The 22782-nt window shown below is 26.5% G+C and overlaps 2 protein-coding genes across 2 annotated transcripts in view; one reads left to right on the top strand and one right to left on the bottom strand.

Moving 5' to 3' along the window:
- LOC111421975 (uncharacterized) overlaps positions 1 to 22782 on the top strand; it is a 220012-nt gene that overhangs the window by 103195 nt on the left and 94035 nt on the right. The window lies entirely within an intron of this gene.
- On the bottom strand, positions 8096 to 10368 carry LOC111415840 (kinesin-like protein Klp10A). The gene is made up of 2 exons (XM_023047724.2): positions 10291 to 10368; positions 8096 to 10206 (listed from the first exon to the last, which is right to left on the bottom strand). The coding sequence occupies exon 2, from the start codon at positions 10076 to 10078 to the stop codon at positions 8243 to 8245; it is 1836 nt and encodes a 611-aa protein (XP_022903492.1). The 5' UTR covers positions 10079 to 10206; positions 10291 to 10368; the 3' UTR covers positions 8096 to 8242.

Genomic DNA, 22782 nt, shown 5'->3' with positions numbered 1-22782 from the left:
TTTTAACTCACCTGTGTTGGTATTTGGGTTAAATGGGAAAACGTATTTATTGAAAAGGGCGTATCTCAAGAACGAATTGAGATATCATCATGAAACAAAAGCCATTTTAAAGCAAATTTAGTTAATATTGCGTGTGTCGAAAATAATTTTCGCCACATTTATTTGTTATATATTATTATAATGAAACTATTTGATTTCCGCAAAACACCACAAAGACAAAAAGGGGCATCATCAACGTCTAAACCAGGAGGTTTGACCGCAAAACTGTACCTTGAGGGTTGGTTTATAAATAGATCCGATTCCTTACTTTAAAGTTTCTTCATTTAATTACTTTTTCCTTTTTCAAAATGAGCAGAAATTTATTATTAGAAATATTTCAGGAAAAGTCTATGAGTTATTAAATTCAATTCATATTTGTTTACTAGAATTGATTAAGAAAAAAAATATGTTTTCTAAGAATATTAAAAACAGTTCGATGGTATCACTGAAAAAGGAAATTTTGAAATTCCAGTAAATATGAAAACCACAGATAAGTGCGTAGCCGCAGATAATACAATGGGTCATTAGATATTCGCACCGCAAAGTAAATTTCCTACATATAACTTGAAATACATAATATGGTAATTCAGAAAAAATTGTCGGAATTATATTTATAGATTGCAAGAGAATTTTTTTGTTATGTTGCATGTAATGGTAGTCTACTCTAGCTGGTAGTAGAGGAATAAAGGAGTTGATTGGTTCAAGACGGCCGACAGAAAGGCCTTTGTGTGTTATTTGCCACGCCCGTTACCCGTGCAATTAATTCTTTTGAATTGTTCGTAGGACACGAACGGACGAGGAAGAAAAAAAAATACTTTTACCGACCACAATTAATTGAGCGTCGGCAAATTGTCCAGGAGATTGCTACCGACTTTCAGCTCCCGATATATTGCGGCCTTTTCAAGGTTCGACCACAGGTTATAGGTGTCCGAGAATTCCCCTCATCACCGACCGCGCGATGTCTTCATACAAACCTTAGAACAATACCCGCGTTTGTAGAATTGTTGCGAACGTAATTATCTACAAAGAAAAAGTCTTCCAAGAATTCTATTGCAAAAAGAAAATTGCTTACTTCAAATACTTATTAATTAAAATAACGTGAAAGATTACTATTTCGGATTTGTATTAATAAAGTTGTGGTGCATTAAGTTGCAATGAGTTGCATTGATGTGCAAAACTGTTCTGTGAAAAATTGAAGCTATGAAAACGAAAATAAACAAGTTTTGAACTTCATGACACAACGTTGGAGAATCTGTTACAGTTGTTACAGTTCTAAATTGTCACAAATGGATGTACAGAGATGAATTTAAAAACTTACTATGTGCAAATTTGTAGAATCGAAAAAACGATTTTCAACACATTAAATATTAACTAAATTTGCTTTGAAATGGTTTTTGTTTCATGATGATATCTCAATTCGTTCTTAAGATACGCTCTTTTCAATAAATGAGTTTTCCCATTTAACTCTAAATACAAACACAGGTGAGTTAAAAAAATCGTATCATTGGGATTTATAGGAATGAAAAAAAAATTGTTGGTGTGATGAAACTAGATTAAATTTGCCACAAAATGGTAGTTAAATCATCGTGATATCTCAATTAGTTTTTGAGATATCACGATAAATTTTTTGAAGTTATTTCAATAAGTGTAAAAATGATTAAAAATTGCGATTAATTCCAAATGTTAATATCTCAAAAACTAAAAGTGATTTTTCAAAACGGAGTTCATCACTAAAAAGTACATACTTTCATTGGTGATTAGTGACAATTTTGCAAATATTCACCGAGAAATCGATTTTTCATAATTCTTTAAAGTTATTTCAATAAGTGTAAAAATTATTAAAAATTGCGATTAATTTCAAATGTTAAAATCTCAAAAACTAAAAGTGATTTTTAAAAACGGACTGTATCACTAAAAAGTATATACTTTAATTAGTGATTAGTGACAATTTTACAAATATTCACCAAGAAATCGATTTTTCATAATTATTTAAAGTTATCTCAATAAGTGCAAAAATGATTAAAAATTGCGATTAAGTTCAAAAGTTTATATCTCAAAAACTAAAAGTGATTTTTCAAAACGGATTATATCACTAAAAAATACATACTTTAATTAGTGATAATTTTACAAATATTTACCAAGAAATCGATTTTTCACAATTTTTTAAAGTTATTTCAATAAGTGTAAAAATGATTAAAAATTCGATTAAGTTCAAAAGTTAATATCTCAAAAACTAAAAGTGATTTTTCAAAATGGACTTCATCACTAAAAAGTACATACTTTCATTAGTAATTAGTGACAATTTTACAAATATTCACCAAGAAATCGATTTTTCATAATTTTTTAAAGTTATCTCAATAAGTGTAAAAATGATTCAAAATTGCGATTAAGTTCAAAAGTTAATATCTCAAAAATTAAAAGTGATTTTTCAAAATGGACTTCATCACTAAAAAGTACATACTTTCATTAGTAATTAGTGACAATTTTACAAATATTCACCAAGAAATCGATTTTTCACAATTTTTTAAAATTATCTCAATAAGTGTAAAAATGATTCAAAATTGCGATTAAGTTCAAAAGTTAATGTCTCAAAAACTAAAAGTGATTTTTCAAAATGGACTTCATCACTAAAAAGTACATACTTTAATTACTAATTAGTGACCATTTTACAAATATTCACCAAGAAATCGATTTTTCACAATTTTTTGAAGTTATCTCAATAAGTGTAAAAATGATTAAAAATTTCGATAGAGTTCAAAAGTTAATATCTCAAAAACTAAAAGTGATTTTTCAAAACGGACTTTATCACTAAAAAGTACATACTTTAATTAGTAATTAGTGATAATTTTACAAATATTCACCAAGAAATCGATTTTTCACAATTTTTTAAAGTTATCTCAATAAGTGTAAAAATGATTAAAAATTGCGATTAAGTTCAAAAGTTAATATCTCAAAAACTAAAAGTGATTTTTCAAAACGGACTTCATCACTAAAAAGTACATACTTTAATTAGTAATTAGTGATAATTTTACAAATATTCACCAAGAAATCGATTTTTCACAATTTTTTAAAGTTATCTCAATAAGTGTAAAAATGATTAAAAGTTGCGATTAATTTGAAATGTTAAAATCTCAAAAACTAAAAGTGATTTTTCAAAACGGACTTCATCACTAAAAAGTACATACTTTAATTAGTAATTAGTGATAATTTTACAAATATTCACCAAGAAATCGATTTTTCACAATTTTTTAAAGTTATCTCAATAAGAGTAAAAATGATTAAAAGTTGCGATTAATTTCAAATGTTAAAATCTCAAAAACTAAAAGTGATTTTTCAAAACGGACTTCATCACTAAAAAGTACATACTTTAATTAGTAATTAGTGATAATTTTACAAATATTCACCAAGAAATCGATTTTTCACAATTTTTTAAAGTTATCTCAATAAGTGTAAAAATGATTAAAAGTTGCGATTAATTTCAAATGTTAAAATCTCAAAAACTAAAAGTGATTTTTCAAAACGGACTTCATCACTAAAAAGTACATACTTTAATTAGTAATTAGTGATAATTTTACAAATATTCACTAAGAAATCGATTTTTCACAATTTTTTAAAGTTATCTCAATAAGTGTAAAAATGATTAAAAGTTGCGATTAATTTCAAATGTTAAAATCTCAAAAACTAAAAGTGATTTTTAAAAACGGACTGTATCACTGAAAAGTATATACTTTAATTAGTGATTAGTGACAATTTTACAAATATTCACCAAGAAATCGATTTTTCATAATTATTTAAAGTTATCTCAATAAGTGCAAAAATGATTAAAAATTGCGATTAAGTTCAAAAGTTTATATCTCAAAAACTAAAAGTGATTTTTCAAAACGGATTATATCACTAAAAAATACATACTTTAATTAGTGATAATTTTACAAATATTTACCAAGAAATCGATTTTTCACAATTTTTTAAAGTTATTTCAATAAGTGTAAAAATGATTAAAAATTCGATTAAGTTCAAAAGTTAATATCTCAAAAACTAAAAGTGATTTTTCAAAATGGACTTCATCACTAAAAAGTACATACTTTCATTAGTAATTAGTGACAATTTTACAAATATTCACCAAGAAATCGATTTTTCATAATTTTTTAAAGTTATCTCAATAAGTGTAAAAATGATTCAAAATTGCGATTAAGTTCAAAAGTTAATATCTCAAAAATTAAAAGTGATTTTTCAAAATGGACTTCATCACTAAAAAGTACATACTTTCATTAGTAATTAGTGACAATTTTACAAATATTCACCAAGAAATCGATTTTTCACAATTTTTTAAAATTATCTCAATAAGTGTAAAAATGATTCAAAATTGCGATTAAGTTCAAAAGTTAATGTCTCAAAAACTAAAAGTGATTTTTCAAAATGGACTTCATCACTAAAAAGTACATACTTTAATTACTAATTAGTGACCATTTTACAAATATTCACCAAGAAATCGATTTTTCACAATTTTTTGAAGTTATCTCAATAAGTGTAAAAATGATTAAAAATTTCGATAGAGTTCAAAAGTTAATATCTCAAAAACTAAAAGTGATTTTTCAAAACGGACTTTATCACTAAAAAGTACATACTTTAATTAGTAATTAGTGATAATTTTACAAATATTCACCAAGAAATCGATTTTTCACAATTTTTTAAAGTTATCTCAATAAGTGTAAAAATGATTAAAAATTGCGATTAAGTTCAAAAGTTAATATCTCAAAAACTAAAAGTGATTTTTCAAAACGGACTTCATCACTAAAAAGTACATACTTTAATTAGTAATTAGTGATAATTTTACAAATATTCACCAAGAAATCGATTTTTCACAATTTTTTAAAGTTATCTCAATAAGTGTAAAAATGATTAAAAGTTGCGATTAATTTGAAATGTTAAAATCTCAAAAACTAAAAGTGATTTTTCAAAACGGACTTCATCACTAAAAAGTACATACTTTAATTAGTAATTAGTGATAATTTTACAAATATTCACCAAGAAATCGATTTTTCACAATTTTTTAAAGTTATCTCAATAAGAGTAAAAATGATTAAAAGTTGCGATTAATTTCAAATGTTAAAATCTCAAAAACTAAAAGTGATTTTTCAAAACGGACTTCATCACTAAAAAGTACATACTTTAATTAGTAATTAGTGATAATTTTACAAATATTCACCAAGAAATCGATTTTTCACAATTTTTTAAAGTTATCTCAATAAGTGTAAAAATGATTAAAAGTTGCGATTAATTTCAAATGTTAAAATCTCAAAAACTAAAAGTGATTTTTCAAAACGGACTTCATCACTAAAAAGTACATACTTTAATTAGTAATTAGTGATAATTTTACAAATATTCACTAAGAAATCGATTTTTCACAATTTTTTAAAGTTATCTCAATAAGTGTAAAAATGATTAAAAGTTGCGATTAATTTCAAATGTTAAAATCTCAAAAACTAAAAGTGATTTTTAAAAACGGACTGTATCACTGAAAAGTATATACTTTAATTAGTGATTAGTGACAATTTTACAAATATTCACCAAGAAATCGATTTTTCATAATTATTTAAAGTTATCTCAATAAGTGCAAAAATGATTAAAAATTGCGATTAAGTTCAAAAGTTTATATCTCAAAAACTAAAAGTGATTTTTCAAAACGGATTATATCACTAAAAAATACATACTTTAATTAGTGATAATTTTACAAATATTTACCAAGAAATCGATTTTTCACAATTTTTTAAAGTTATTTCAATAAGTGTAAAAATGATTAAAAATTCGATTAAGTTCAAAAGTTAATATCTCAAAAACTAAAAGTGATTTTTCAAAATGGACTTCATCACTAAAAAGTACATACTTTCATTAGTAATTAGTGACAATTTTACAAATATTCACCAAGAAATCGATTTTTCATAATTTTTTAAAGTTATCTCAATAAGTGTAAAAATGATTCAAAATTGCGATTAAGTTCAAAAGTTAATATCTCAAAAATTAAAAGTGATTTTTCAAAATGGACTTCATCACTAAAAAGTACATACTTTCATTAGTAATTAGTGACAATTTTACAAATATTCACCAAGAAATCGATTTTTCACAATTTTTTAAAGTTATCTCAATAAGTGTAAAAATGATTAAAAATTGCGATTAAGTTCAAAAGTTAATATCTCAAAAACTAAAAGTGATTTTTCAAAACGGACTTTATCACTAAAAAGTACATACTTTAATTAGTAATTAGTGATAATTTTACAAATATTCACCAAGAAATCGATTTTTCACAATTTTTTAAAGTTATCTCAATAAGTGTAAAAATGATTCAAATTTGCGATTAAGTTCAAAAGTTAATGTCTCAAAAACTAAAAGTGATTTTTCAAAATGGACTTCATCACTAAAAAGTACATACTTTAATTACTAATTAGTGACAATTTTACAAATATTCACCAAGAAATCGATTTTTCACAATTTTTTGAAGTTATCTCAATAAGTGTAAAAATGATTAAAAATTTCGATAGAGTTCAAAAGTTAATATCTCAAAAACTAAAAGTGATTTTTCAAAACGGACTTTATCACTAAAAAGTACATACTTTAATTAGAAATTAGTGATAATTTTACAAATATTCACCAAGAAATCAATTTTTCACAATTTTTTAAAGTTATCTCAATAAGTGTAAAAATGATTAAAAATTGCGATTAAGTTCAAAAGTTAATATCTCAAAAACTAAAAGTGATTTTTCAAAACGGACTTTATCACTAAAAAGTACATACTTTAGTTAGTAATTAGTGATAATTTTACAAATATTCACCAAGAAATCGATTTTTCACAATTTTTTAAAGTTATCTCAATAAGTGTAAAAATGATTAAAAATTGCGATTAAGTTCAAAAGTTAATATCTCAAAAACTAAAAGTGATTTTTCAAAACGGACTTTATCACTAAAAAGTACATACTTTAATTAGTAATTAGTGATAATTTTACAAATATTCACCAAGAAATCGATTTTTCACAATTTTTTAAAGTTATCTCAATAAGTGTAAAAATGATTCAAATTTGCGATTAAGTTCAAAAGTTAATGTCTCAAAAACTAAAAGTGATTTTTCAAAATGGACTTCATCACTAAAAAGTACATACTTTAATTACTAATTAGTGACAATTTTACAAATATTCACCAAGAAATCGATTTTTCACAATTTTTTGAAGTTATCTCAATAAGTGTAAAAATGATTAAAAATTTCGATAGAGTTCAAAAGTTAATATCTCAAAAACTAAAAGTGATTTTTCAAAACGGACTTTATCACTAAAAAGTACATACTTTAATTAGTAATTAGTGATAATTTTACAAATATTCACCAAGAAATCAATTTTTCACAATTTTTTAAAGTTATCTCAATAAGTGTAAAAATGATTAAAAATTGCGATTAAGTTCAAAAGTTAATATCTCAAAAACTAAAAGTGATTTTTCAAAACGGACTTTATCACTAAAAAGTACATACTTTAATTAGTAATTAGTGATAATTTTACAAATATTCACCAAGAAATCGATTTTTCACAATTTTTTAAAGTTATCTCAATAAGTGTAAAAATGATTCAAAATTGCGATTAAGTTCAAAAGTTAATGTCTCAAAAACTAAAAGTGATTTTTCAAAATGGACTTGATCACTAAAAAGTATATACTTTAATTAGTAATTAGTGACAATTTTACAAATATTCACCAAGAAATCGATTTTTCACAATTTTTTAAAGTTATCTCAATAAGTGTAAAAATGATTCAAAATTGCGATTAAGTTCAAAAGTTAATATCTCAAAAATTAAAAGTGATTTTTAAAAACGGAGTGTATCACTAAAAAGTATATACTTTAATTAGTAATTAGTGACAATTTTACAAATATTCACCAAGAAATCGATTTTTCGCAATTTTTTTTATCTCAATAAGTGTAAAAATGATTAAAAATTGCAAGACTTCAAAACTTAATATCTCAGAAACTAAAACTGAATCTGTATTATGTTTTATTATTATTTAATAATAACACAATAAATAGGTATGGTATTTGTAAAAATTTATTGAAAATACAAGACTAAAAACTGTACAATTTTTGATTATATAATGTACCAAAAAGTATAAGAAAAAAAATGTGTTAGGTTAAGAAGAACCAATTATAGAAATCGTTTTCTATATCACCTACTTAATTGTTTCCAATAATATCACACATACATGAAGCTTTGGTAAGAACTCCATTGGTAAGATCGATCATCCCTTTGACGAGTTCCTTCAAGTCTTTGGCATATTTCGGCTTATCGTAACCTTGCTTTTGAGACTCTCTGTATAATTCGCAAGCTCTGCTATGGAAATGGACGCAATACTCAATTACGGATCGATTAGCATTAACAGCTTCTAATTCGGCCAAAATCGAATCGGTTATATCTTCTTCGTCAGCGGAGGAGGAAAACATTTCTTCGTCAATCGGAGGATTAACTCTTGGAGTATTACCATGGCTATCTTCAACATCGAAAGCGACCAATTCCTTAACTCGATCTGCGTAGCGCAAAGTGTTAAGACTATGTTCGCAAGACGCTAATCCTGGGGAAATTAACGCAATCATACAAGTTCGTGAATTCTCCCCGATGAAAGAATCTCGCAAAACTTGAGTTAATTTACTCCCTCGAAATGGACAATGAGCACCTTTTTTCCCTAACGCTCTAATACATTCTTTTAAAGCCAAAAGACTTTTATTTATATCTCCCCCTTCGAGTCTAGTTTGTCGATCAGCTGTGAAAGTATCCGCACCTCTTTCATTTCCAGCTAAATCGATAAGAGAAAATTTCCCAATAACTCTCCGTTTATCATCGCCTTTTCTAATAATTATTTGAAAAACTGCGTGACTCCTAGATGAGTTGGAATTAGCGGAAGTTTGCCCCGAAGTTCTTTCATGACTCCCTTTTTGTATCAAATCGAGAACATCCTCAACTTTACACACAACTTTTTCAGTCAATCCAACAACTTGCACGATTTGACGACCATCCTCGAGGACGCGAAGTCGTTCTTTTTTCGCTAACAAATCAAAGACGAGTTTTCCATAGATTTCGAAAAAACTCGCCGAGACTATGCAATTTAATTTTTTCGCTTTCATTATTTTAAAAACATCGTGTGCTACGAATGCGTAAATCCCATTGTTGAAGTTTTGAAGTTTTCCTTTAAAATCGCCCCCCATCGTATGGGTTTTCCCCGATCCAGTTTGACCATAAGCGAAACACGTTGCCATTCCACCATCGAAAATCGTTTTTACTAATGGTCTTGCGGTGAATTTATAAACGATATAATTCGAGCAGTTTTCATCGAAGACGTAATCGAATCGAAAATGTTGGTTTTCTAAGTATTTGGTGAGATCGACTTTTTGTTTTGGTTCGTGAACTATGAGGACGTCTTTGTTTGGGATGCTGATGACGTCGACTTCTTTTCGGTTATTTTCTTTATCGTTCATTGGACGTTTTCTGACACACACTGTTATTTGGTTTTCTATAACTGGGTCGGTGTCTCTTAATGGGTGAAATTCTAATCCTTTTCTGTAGTCGTTAATCATTTGTTGGAATTCCCAATATGGGTTATATTTTTCTTCCTTTATAATCGCATCTTTCATCGCTTTCTCTCCCGCTTGTCTTTGTCTCCTTTCGTCGCGATTCTTTGCGATTAATTCGATTTCTTTTAATTGTTTCGATTTTCGTTTCTCTTCCGTCATGATGGTTTCTTTTTTGTTAAATTTTTTTGGTTTATACGGAGAGGTATTCGGCGAAGTGTTCCTCGATGGTTGTTGGCTCGTGTTTGACGAGTTTGTTTGTCTCGCCGAATTTCTTCGCATGTTTACCTTCGAATCATTATTATTTGAGCTATTGGTCTTGATATTATCTTCTTTTATCCAAGATGTTAAACATTCACGCGAACTGTTGGAGCTGGTCCGACCTTCGTCTAAAAATTTGGACGTCGTGTTGTGACTGCCTCTTTCAGCCACTACATATGGAAACATATCTCGACGGTTTTTGTCAGGTGTCGTCTTGTTGTCATTGAATTGTCAAGATTTCTTTTATTGTGATTACGCGAGGAATACGTTCTCAAACAATTTTTCAAAAATTAATCAAAACAAACGGTTTTAACCTAAAAATTTTAAAAGTGTTCGATTTATCTTGCTTAAAATTGCGATAAAAAAAGAAACGAATAAATAAAACGTTCTTTACTTACAATCAAATTGAAATTGGTTGAATTGACGACACAAACAATCTTTATGTCTACCAAAACTTCGTTTGAAAGCATTATTGACCAAACTTTCATTACATTTAATAAGGGTATTTATAATAATCGATTAAAAATTTTAATTAATAAAAAAATAAAAAATAATTAACATAACAACTCTTCTCAATCAACGAATTGAATTATTAAAAATTAAAAAAAATTAATTTTGAATCCGAGTAAAAAGCGCCATCTCTTCAAATATGCGACAAACTTCATTCCAATCTCCATTAAGTTTAACGCTCCTTTAATAGATGGTGCTTCACTTGGGTTGCCTTAAAAGGATGCTAGGTGGCGGTTATTCCCCATAAAGAATAATAAAGAACAATATAAAAAGGGAAAGCCATAAGTAATATATTGAATGTTACATACAAAAATAAAAAATACTAAAAAAAATAGTAAAAGCTAAGATATTGTACTTCTAGAAAAATACTAAGTTGATGCATCCATAGAATAACTAGATAAAGCCCATAAAAAACTAAATACTGCTTGTATATACTATAATATATAGCATAGGCAAAAGACTACTTAAGTGGTAATAAAAGACCCTAAAAGACTAAATACTTAGTAGAAGAGAAAATAAAACCATTTGCTCTTTAATGATGACGTTTGTTTAAAAAACTAAGATTTTATTTTTGTAAATATTAGAGTGATTTTAAAAAATGAAAGTATGTACTTTTTAGTAATGAAGTCCGTTTTGAAAAATCACTTTTAGTTTTTGAGATATTAATTTTCGAACACAAACGAAATTTTTAATTTTTACACTTATTGAGGTAACTTTAAAAAATTGTGAAAAATCGATTTCTTGGTGAATATTTGTAAAATTATCACTAATTACTAATTAAAGTGTTTACTTTTTAGTAGTGAAGTCCGTTTTGAAAAATCACTTTTAGTTTTTGAGATATTAACATTTGAAATGAATCGCAATTTTTAATCATTTTTACACTTATTGAAATAACTTTAAAAAATTGTGAAAAATCGATTTCTTGTTGAATATTTGTAAAATAGTCACTAATTATTAATTAAAGTATGTAATTTTTAGTGATAAAGTCCTTTTTAAAAAATCACTTTTAGTTTTTGAGATATTAACTTTTGAACTGTATACAAATTTTTAATCATATTTACACTTATTGAGATAACTTTAAAAAATTGTGAAAAATCGATTTCTTGGTGAATATTTGTAAAATTGTCACAAATTACTAATTAAAGTATGTACTTTTTAGTGATACAGTCCGTTTTTAAAAATCACTTTTAGTTTTTGAGATATTAACATTTGAAATGAATCGCAATTTTTAATCATTTTTACACTTATTGAAATAACTTTAAAAAATTGTGAAAAATCGATTTCTTGGTGAATATTTGTAAAATTGTCACCAATTACTAATTAAAGTATGTACTTTTTAGTGATACAGTCTATTTTCAAAAATCACTTTTAGTTTTTGAGATATTAACTTTTGAACTCTATACAAATTTTTAATCATTTTTACACTTATTGAGATAACATTAAAAAATTGTAAAAAATCGATTACTTAGTGAATATTTGCAAAATTGTCACTAATTACTAATGAAAGTATGGACTTTTTAGTGATACAGTCCGTTTTGAAAAATCACTTTTAGTTTTTGAGATATTAACTTTTGAAGTCTATACAAATTTTTAATCATTTTTACACTTATTGAGATAACTTTAAAAAATTGTGAAAAATCGATTTCTTGATGAATATTTGTAAAATTATCACTAATTACTAATGAAAGTATGTACTTTTTAGTGATATAGTCCGTTTTGAAAAATCACTTTTAGTTTTTGAGATATTAACTTTTGAAGTCTATACAAATTTTTAATCATTTTTACACTTATTGAGATAACTTTAAAAAATTGTGAAAAATCGATTTCTTGATGAATATTTGTAAAATTATCACTAATTACTAATGAAAGTATGTACTTTTTAGTGATATAGTCCGTTTTGAAAAATCACTTTTAGTTTTTGAGATATTAACTTTTGAAGTCTATACAAATTTTTAATCATTTTTACACTTATTGAGATAACTTTAAAAAATTGTGAAAAATCGATTTCTTGATGAATATTTGTAAAATTATCACTAATTACTAATGAAAGTATGTACTTTTTAGTGATATAGTCCGTTTTGAAAAATCACTTTTAGTTTTTGAGATATTAACTTTTGAACTCTATACAAATTTTTAATCATTTTTACACTTATTGAGATAACTTTAAAAAATTGTGAAAAATCGATTTCTTGATGAATATTTGTAAAATTATTACTAATTACTAATGAAAGTATGTACTTTTTAGTGATACTGTCCGTTTTGAAAAATCACTTTTAGTTTTTGAGATATTAACTTTTTAAATCTATTGCAATTTTTTATCATTTTTACACTTATTGAGTTAACTTTAAAAAATTGTGAAAAATCGATTTCTTGGTGGATATTTGCAAAATTGTCACTAATTACTAACAAAAGTATGTACTTTTTAGTGATACAGTCCATTTTGAAAAATCACTTTTAGTTTTTGAGATATTAACTTTTGAACTCTATACAAATTTTTAATTATTTTTACAATTATTGAGATAACTTTAAAGAATTGTGAAAAATCGATTTCTTGGTGAATATTTCTAAAATTGTTACTAATTACTAATGAAAGTGTATACTTTTTAGTGATAAAGCCCGTTTTGAAAAATCACTTTTAGTTTTTGAGATATTAACTTATGAACTTAATGGCAAGTTTTGTACTTATCGAATCAAACTTAAAAATTTGTGAAAAATCGATTTCTTGAAGAACATTTATAAAATTATGACCGATCATCAACTAAAGCATCCACTTTACAATGAAAAAGTCCCCTTTGAAAAATATGTTCTTGTTTCCGAGATATTTACATTTTAAGAAGCGAATTCTCTACCTGGTTATCTTCATTCCCCTTATCCGAAAGGACATAACGCAACGTTTTGCAAATATCGGTTGTAAACACCCATATCGAATCCTTTTACTGGCAAAAACGACATTGTGAAAGGATTACCGTTTTAGTTTCGGTTATTTAGGTGTGGATGAAAAATGATTCCCTTTGGGGTTTCAAAAACATTTTTACATCATCAATTTTAGTTAACACAAAAATTACTTCCTATTCTTTTTTCGTAATGATTTTTTATTTTTACTTTACGCGTATTATTTGAATGGGTTGTGACAGTTAGCAGCAACGGGAGGTCATTTTCCTGTCCCGTTACAAATTTCACGTCATCTTTGCATAACCCTACTCTAGTAGAAGTCTTATTTGTTCCAAAACGCTTTGTGACATGAAATGATTAAATGATCATTAAGTTGTAACATTTTTTTTGCTTTTAATAATAATTTGGCATTCACACGTTGACAATGAACATCATCACAGAATGAGATTGTAGCTGAAGGGTTGTTTCTATTTCCCCTCTCGATGGATCTGTTGAAAGATCTTATAAACAGTTGCATTGTGTCTCGAACGATGGGGTTAATTCGCCGAGGGGAGTTTATAAGGGGGCAAAATTCGTATCACAAAGGGTTGTTACTCAGGTATGTTAGGTTTACCTTTGTGGTGTCAACTGGTGAGAATAAAGAATTACTTATTAATGTTTTATCATGTGAATTTTCTTGGTAAAGTCTTCTAATTAGAACTCTTTAGCGAACGTTATTTTCCCTTAATATCCTCAAACAAACAAGAACAATTTATTGTTCCAGAAATAAAGGAGACTCTTCTTTAAGCCACCCACTAAGTCACATGACGTGACAAATGCCTTACTTAACTCCAAAAATATCCGATGACTGGTTTTGTTTTTTTTTTGCCCTCCAAAGCGTTCACAATGAGCACTAGTTTTCACGGTGCGTTTCATTTAACACTTTTAAACGTTCTTTGCGGGTCCTTTTCTGGCTGTTGTGCGCGTATCAAATTCGCTAAAGCTGTAGTTTTAAACAGTTGGGTTTAGACGCTTAAAAAGGAGGGAACTTTCGCGGATCCACCGTTTGAGGGGCCCAAGATTAGTGGTTCTATTCTTGAGACAGAGGTCGATAATTATTTTGAGACGACGGGTGGTAGTCTTTCGGGGAAGTTTTTTGGTCAACCAACGGAGGCATGTCGCCTTACCAACTTCCCTGAAAACATTGAAGGGAACCATAACGTTTTGCAATTTGTCACCGGAGTCTTCTTGAAGGTCGTCTTGAAGAGAAAACTGGCCACAGGTTAAAAACACAAACAATAGGGAACGACCAAAATGACGAAAACCACATGTGCCAAGATTTCTTGAAAGATTTATGTAGGTTTTTTTATTAAAAGAGGCGTTAAATCCGCGATTAGCGTTGAATGGCCTTTTGATAAGCTCCGATCTTTTCAACGAATGTAAAGGATACGAGAGTGCAGAAAATGGATCATAAAAAAATACAAAAATAAAAATGAAACCTCGCATTGTCAGATTTAGTGTGGGTCTTTTAGATGCCCACAGAAACCGAAATAAAAACACCAAAGTTTCACCCTTCCTACACATAAAGAGGTCAATATAAAAGGAAACCCATTCGTTGGTTCCTTTCATTCGCGTTCTTTCATTACGGAATTATAACTTCATTCATTCCCGGTAGATGTTAATCTGACACTTATGTGCTAAAGGTTGATCCAAAAATAAAACGTCAAAAACAATGTTTTAGTTTAATTTGATTTTAGGAGGATTGTCGAAAAAGTTTGTTCAAATTTGAGGCGATAATTGGCCGCAGCTGCACGATCTCTTTGACAAATTCGCCTTTTAATGACCACGGCGGGCCAGATAACATCGTCGACAATGGACCGGTTGTCCACTAAAGAGATCTACCGTGGACACACGCTGAGGCACGTACTATCATCCGCCATCTGCAAACAAACCAAACTAGCCAGCCTTTATCTGGCACTCTGTCACTTAGTGATATATACGTCTGCAATGTCCAATTTTACCTACATTAAGAACTAGAAAAAAAATCACCGCCTCTTAGTTAAAAGAATTTTTTGGTAAAACTCCATTTTAGTGAGATAAATTTGTGAAAAATCGATTTCTTGGAAAATATTTATGATATCATCAACAATCGTTAAATAAAGTATCTACTTTTTAGTGATAAAGTCCGTTTTGAAAAATCACTTTTAGTTTTTGAGATATTAACTTTTGAACACTATCGCAATTTTTAATCATTTTTATACTTATTGAGATAACTTTAAAAAATTGTGAAAAATCGATTTCTTGGTGAATATTTACAAAATTATCACTAATTAGTAATGAAAGTGTGTACTTTTTAGTGACGAAGCCCGTTTTAAAAAATTATTCTTAGTTTTTGAGATATAAACTTTTAAAATTAATCGCAATTTTTAATCATTTTTACTCTTATTGAGATAACTTTAAAAAATTTTGAAAAATGGATTTCTTGGTGAATATTTGTAAAATTGTCACTAATTACTAATTAAAGTATCTACTTTTTAGTGATGAAGTCCGTTTTGAGAAATCACTTTTAGTTTTTGAGATAAAAATGTTTGAACTTAATCGAAATTTTTATTATCTTTTAAGTTTATCGAGTCAAGTTCAAAAATTTGTGAAAAATCGATTTTTTGGAGAATATTTGCAAAATTATCACTAATTACTAATGAAAGTATACACTTTTTAGTGATGAAGTCCGTTTTGAAAAATCACTTTTAGTTTTTGAGATATTAACTTATGAACTTAATCGCAATTTTTAATCATTTTTACACTTGTTGAGATAATTTTAAAAAATTGTGAAAAATCGAGTTCTTGGTGAATATTTGTAAAATTGTCACTAATTACTAATTAAACTATGTACTTTTTAGTGATGAAGTCCGTTTTGAAAAATCACTTTTAGTTTTTGAGATATTAACTTATGAACTTAATCGCAATTTTTAATTATTTTTACTTATTGAGATACCTTTAAAAAATTGTGAAAAATCTATTTCTTGGAGAAATTTTGCAAAATTATCACTAGTTACTAATTAAAGTATGTACTTTTTAGTGATAAAATCCGTTTTGAATAATTATTCTTAATTTTTGAGATATAAACTTTTGAAATTAATCGCAATTTTAAATTATTTTTATACTTATTGAGATAACTTTAAAAAATTGTGAAAAATCGAGTTCTTGGTGTATATTTGTAAAATTGTCACTAATTACTAATTAAACTATGTACTTTTTAGTGATGAAGTCCGTTTTGAAAAATCACTTTTAGTTTTTGAGATATTAACTTTTGAACTCTATCGCAATTTTTAATCATTTTTATACTTATTGAGATAACTTTAAAAAATTGTGAAAAATCGATTTCTTGGTGAATATTTACAAAATTATCACTAATTAGTAATGAAAGTATGTACTTTTTAGTGACGAAGCCCGTTTTAAAAAATTATTCTTAGTTTTTGAGATATAAACTTTTGAAATTAATCGCAATTTTTAATCATTTTTATACTTATTGAGATAACTTTAAAAAATTGTGAAAAATCGATTTCTTGGTGTATATTTGTAAAATTATCACTAATTACTAATTAAACTATGTACTTTTTAGTGATGAAGTCCGTTTTGAAAAATCACTTTTAGTTTTTGAGATATTAACTTTTGAACTCTATCGCAATTTTTAATCATTTTTATACTTATTGAGATAACTTTAAAAAATTGTGAAAAATCGATTTCTTGGTGAATATTTACAAAATTATCACTAATTAGTAATTAAAGTATGTACTTTTTAGTGACGAAGCCCGTTTTAAAAAATTATTCTTAGTTTTTGAGATATAAACTTTTGAAATTAATCGCAATTTTTAATCATTTTTATACTTATTGAGATAACTTTAAAAAATTGTGAAAAATCGATTTCTTGGTGAATATTTGTAAAATTGTCACTAATTACTAATTAAAGTATCTACTTTTTAGTGATGAAGTCCGTTTTGAGAAATCACTTTTAGTTTTTGAGATAAAAATGTTTGAATTTAATCGAAATTTTATTATCTTTTAAGTTTATCGAGTCAAGTTCAAAAATTTGTGAAAAATCGATTTTTTGGAGAATATTTGCAAAATTATCACTAATTACTAATGAAAGTATACACTTTTTAGTGATGAAGTCCGTTTTGAAAAATCACTTTTAGTTTTTGAGATATTAACTTATGAACTTAATCGCAATTTTAAATTATTTTTACACTTATTGAGATAACTTTAAAAAATTGTGAAAAATCGATTTCTTGGTGAATATTTGTAAAATTGTCACTAATTACTAATTAAAGCATATACTTTTTGATGATAAAGTCCGCTTTAAAAAATAACTTTTAGTTTTTGAGATACAAAGTTTTGAACTCCACCCAACTTATTAACAAGTTTTCATTTTATCGAATCAATTTTAAAAAATCGTAAAAAATCGATTTCTTGAAAAATGTTTATGAAATTATCACCAATCATTAATTAAAGCACGTACTTTTTAATGATAAAGTGCGTTTTAAAAAATAACTTTTTGTTTTTGAGATACAAAGTTTTGAACTCCATCCAGCTTAGTAACAAGTTTTCATTTTATCGAGTCAATTATAAAAATTCGTAAAAAATCGATTTCTAGAAAAATGTTTATGAAATTGTCACCAATCATTAATTAAAGCATGTACTTTTTGATGATAAAGTCCGTTTTAAAAAATAACTTTTAGTTTTTGAGATACAAAGTTTTGAACTCCACCAAACTTATTAACAAGTTTTCATTTTATCTAGTCAATTATAAAAATTCGTAAAAAATCGATTTCTAGAAAAATGTTTATGAAATTATCACCAATCATTAATTAAAGCACGTACTTTTTAATGATAAAGTCCGTTTTAAAAAATAACTTTTAGTTTTTGAGATACAAAGTTTTGAACTCCACCCAGCTCATTAACAAGTTTTCATTTTATCGAATCAATTTTAAAAAATCGTAAAAAATCGATTTCTTGAAAAATGTTTATGAAATTATCACCAATCATTAATTAAAGCATGTACTTTTTAATGATAAAGTCCATTTTAAAAAATAACTTTTAGTTTTCGAGATATAAACTTTTGAACTTAATCGCAATTTTTAATCATTTTTACACTTATTGAGATAACTTTAAAAAATTGTGAAAAATCGATTTCTTGAAATTGTTGGAAGGAATAAAATTCTTTTACATTTTAGGTAACCGTTCATTTAAGCGAAATAGGATACTCCACGAAATAGGAAACCAAGTAAATACATCTAAAAGTATTCAAAGAGGATTACTTCGTTCAATTGTGCGTGAAATCAGATTTAGTAAAAACCTTGAACAATTTAAAAAAGTAATAATTTAATTTTTTTCTTAATACTCAGTTTTATAAAAGATTTAAGCAGATGTTTTATATAAATTTGGACACCTTTTATTATATAAACCAACGGTCGGAAATTAACCAACTGTAAAAGTGTCCGGAAAAATAAGATTACGAAGAACGTGCCGGGTATCAAAATTTCAAAAAAAAATTCACCACCAACACACACCATCCGACCGGAGAAATAATAATCCGGTGAATTCGATCCGTTCAAAAATCCGCATTCATAACTCACCCCTCGCGCATAACGCTTTGTGCTTATGGCCACTTTTATTCCACATATCACAAAAATTTTACCTGCGCTGTCAGCAACGTATCACACGACATACGCTAAGACGGAAGGAGATTGTTGCTTTTCTTCTCAATTTTTTTTTTTCAATTCCCCCGGCATAAAACCCAAAGGTACACAACCATTATACTTAAGGGATGACACTGTGTCTCTTATAAAGGTACCAGTAACAAGATAGGGCTTTATCCTACACTACTTAATGGCTTAATATCCTCTTTGAAATAAATGTAATCTATTTAGGTAATCTTTTTGTTGTTATCGGGGGACTAGATTTCTTTAAGATAGATTTACATCTACATTTTCTGTTCTAAGTGTAAGAAGGTATTAGTTCAAATAAAAAGAGGGCCTAAAAATTAGATGTTTGATAAAAAAGTAATTTTTTAAAACGGACTTTATCATTAAAAAGTATATGCTTTAATTAATGATTGGTGACAATTTCATCAATATGCTCCAAGAAATCGATTTTTCACAGTTATCTCAATAAGTGTAAAAATGATTAAAAATTGCGAAAGTTCAAAAGTTTATATCTCAAAAACTAAAAGTGATTTTTCAAAGCGGACTTCATCACTAAAAAGTACATAGTTTAATTAATAATTAATGACAATTTTACAAATATTCACCAAGAAATCGATTTTTCACAATTTTTTAAAGTTAACTCAAAAATTTTTAATTCTATCAAAAATTACGATTGAGTTCTAGAACGTATATCTCAAAATATAAACGAGATATTTCAAAGCGGACTTGATGGTTGAAAAGTACATGCTTTTATTGATACTTGGTGATAATTTCATAAATAATTCTCAAAAAATCGATTTTTCACAAATTTTTAAAGTTAACTCAAAAATTTTTAATTCTATCAAAAATTACGATTAATTTCTAGAACGTGTATCTCAAAATATAAACGAGATTTTTCAAAGCGGACTTGATGGTTGAAAAGTACATGCTTTTATTGATACTTGGTGATAATTTCATAAATAATTCTCAAAAAATCGATTTTTCACGAATTTTTAAATTTAACTCAAACATTTTTAATTCTATCAAAAATTACGATTGAGTTTTAGAACGTGTATCTCAAAATATAAACGAGATATTTCAAAGTGGACTTGATGGTTGAAAAGTACATGCTTTTATTGATACTTGGTGATAATTTCATAAATAATTCTCAAAAACTCGATTTTTCACAAATTTTTAAAGTTAACTCAAAAATTTTAATTCTATCAAAAATTACGATTGAGTTCTAGAACGTGTATCTCAAAATATAAACGAGATATTTTAAAGTCGACTTGATGGTTGAAAAGTACATACTTTTATTGATACTTGGTGATAATTTCATAAATAATTCTCAAAAAATCGATTTTTCACAAATTTTTAAAGTTAACTCAAACATTTTTAATTCTATCAAAAATTACGATTGAGTTCTAGAACGTATATCTCAAAATCTAAACGAGATTTTTAAAAGCGGACTTGATGGTTGAAAAGTATATGCTTTTATTGATACTTGGTGATAATTTCATAAATATATCTCAAAAAATCGATTTTTCACAAATTTTTAAAGTTAACTCAAAAATTTTTAATTCTATCAAAAATTACGATTGAATTCTAAAGCCTATATCTCAAAATATAAACGAGATATTTCAAAGCAGACTTGATGGTTGAAAAGTACGTGCTTTTATTGGTACTTGGTGATAATTTCATAAATAAATCTCAAAAAATCGATTTTTCACAAATTTTTAAAGTTAACTCAAAAATTTTTAATTCTATCAAAAATTACGATTGAGTTCTAGAACCTATATCTCAAAATCTAAACGAGATTTTTCAAAGCGGACTTGATTGTTGAAAAGTACATGCTTTTATTGATACTTGGTGATAATTTCATAAATAAATCTCAAAAAATCGATTTTTCATAAATTTTTAAATTTAGCTCAAAAATTTTTAATTCTATCAAAAATTACGATTGATTTCTAGAACGTATATCTCAAAATATAAACGAGATTTGTCAAAGCGGACTTGATGGTTGAAAAGTAGATGCTTTTATTAATACTTGGTGATAATTTCATAAATAATTCCCAAAAAATCGATTTTTCACGAATTTTTAAAGTTAACTGAAAAATTTTTAATTCTATCAAAAATTACGATTGAGTTCTAGAACGTGTATCTCAAAATATAAACGAGATATTTCAAAGCGGACTTGATGGTTGAAAAGTACATGTTTTTATTAATACTTGGTGATAATTTCATAAATAATTCTCAAAAACTCGATTTTTCACAAATTTTTAAAGTTAACTCAAAAATTTTTGATTCTATCAAAAATTACGATTCAATTCTAAACCCTATATCTCAAAATATAAACGAGATATTTCAAAGCGGACTTGATGGTTGAAAAGTACATGCTTTTATTGGTACTTGGTGATAATTTCATAAATAAATCTCAAAAAATCGATTTTTCACAAATTTTTAAAGTTAACTCAAAAATTTTTAATTCTATCAAAAATTACGATTGAGTTCTAGAACGTGTATCTCAAAATATAAACGAGATATTTCAAAGCGGACTTGATGGTTGAAAAGTACATGCTTTTATTGATACTTGGTGATAATTTCATAAATAAATCTCAAAAAATCGATTTTTCATAAATTTTTAAAGTTAACTCAAAAATTTTTATTTCTATCAAAAATTACGATTGAATTCTAAAGCCTATATCTCAAAATATAAACGAGATATTTCAAAGCAGACTTGATGGTTGAAAAGTACATGCTTTTATTGGTACTTGGTGATAATTTCATAAATAAATCTCAAAAAATCGATTTTTCACAAATTTTTAAAGTTAACTCAAAAATTTTTAATTCTATCAAAAATTACGATTGAATTCTAAAGCCTATATCTCAAAATATAAACGAGATATTTCAAAGCAGACTTGATGGTTGAAAAGTACGTGCTTTTATTGGTACTTGGTGATAATTTCATAAATAAATCTCAAAAAATCGATTTTTCACAAATTTTTAAAGTTAACTCAAAAATTTTTAATTCTATCAAAAATTACGATTGAGTTCTAGAACGTGTATCTCAAAATATAAACGAGATATTTCAAAGCGAACGTGATGGTTGAAAAGTACATGCTTTTATTGATACTTGGTGATAATTTCATAAATAAATCTGAAAAAATCGATTTTTCATAAATTTTTAAAGTTAACTCAAAAATTTTAATTCTATCAAAAATTACGATTGAGTCCTAGAACGTGTATCTCAAAATATAAACGAGATATTTTAAAGCGGACTTGATGGTTGAAAAGTACATACTTTTATTGATACTTAGTGATAATTTCATAAATAAATCTCAAAAAATCGATTTTACACAAATTTTTTAAGTTAATTCAAAAATTTTTATTTCTAACAAAAATTACGATTGAGTTCTAGAACGTATATCTCAAAATATAAACGAGATTTTTCAAAGCGGACTTGATGGTTGAAAAGTACATGCTTTTATTGGTACTTGGTGATAATTTCATAAATAATTCTCAAAAAATCGATTTTTCACAAATTTTTGAAGTAACTCAAAAATTTTTAATTCTATCAAAAATTACGATTAATTTCTAGAACGTATATCTCAAAATATAAACGAGATTTTTCAAAGCGGACTTGATGGTTGAAAAGTACATGCTTTTATTGATACTTGGTGATAATTTCATAAATAAATCTCAAAAAATCGATTTTACACAAATTTTTTAAGTTAATTCAAAAATTTTTATTTCTAACAAAAATTATGATTGAGTTCTAGAACGTATATCTCAAAATATAAACGAGATTTTTCAAAGCGGACTTGA

The sequence above is a fragment of the Onthophagus taurus genome, chromosome 5 (assembly GCF_036711975.1).
Source record: "Onthophagus taurus isolate NC chromosome 5, IU_Otau_3.0, whole genome shotgun sequence".
Taxonomy (NCBI): Eukaryota; Metazoa; Arthropoda; class Insecta; order Coleoptera; family Scarabaeidae; genus Onthophagus; species Onthophagus taurus.
The sequence above is the reverse complement of the archived record's forward strand: the minus strand, read 5'-3'. Positions and strand labels throughout refer to the sequence as shown.

What these genes read in the sequence shown, in the direction of transcription:
- LOC111415840 (XM_023047724.2), bottom strand. Translation starts at nt 10,078, where the DNA reads ATGTTTCCATATGTAGTGGCTGAAAGAGGCAGTCACAACACGACGTCC.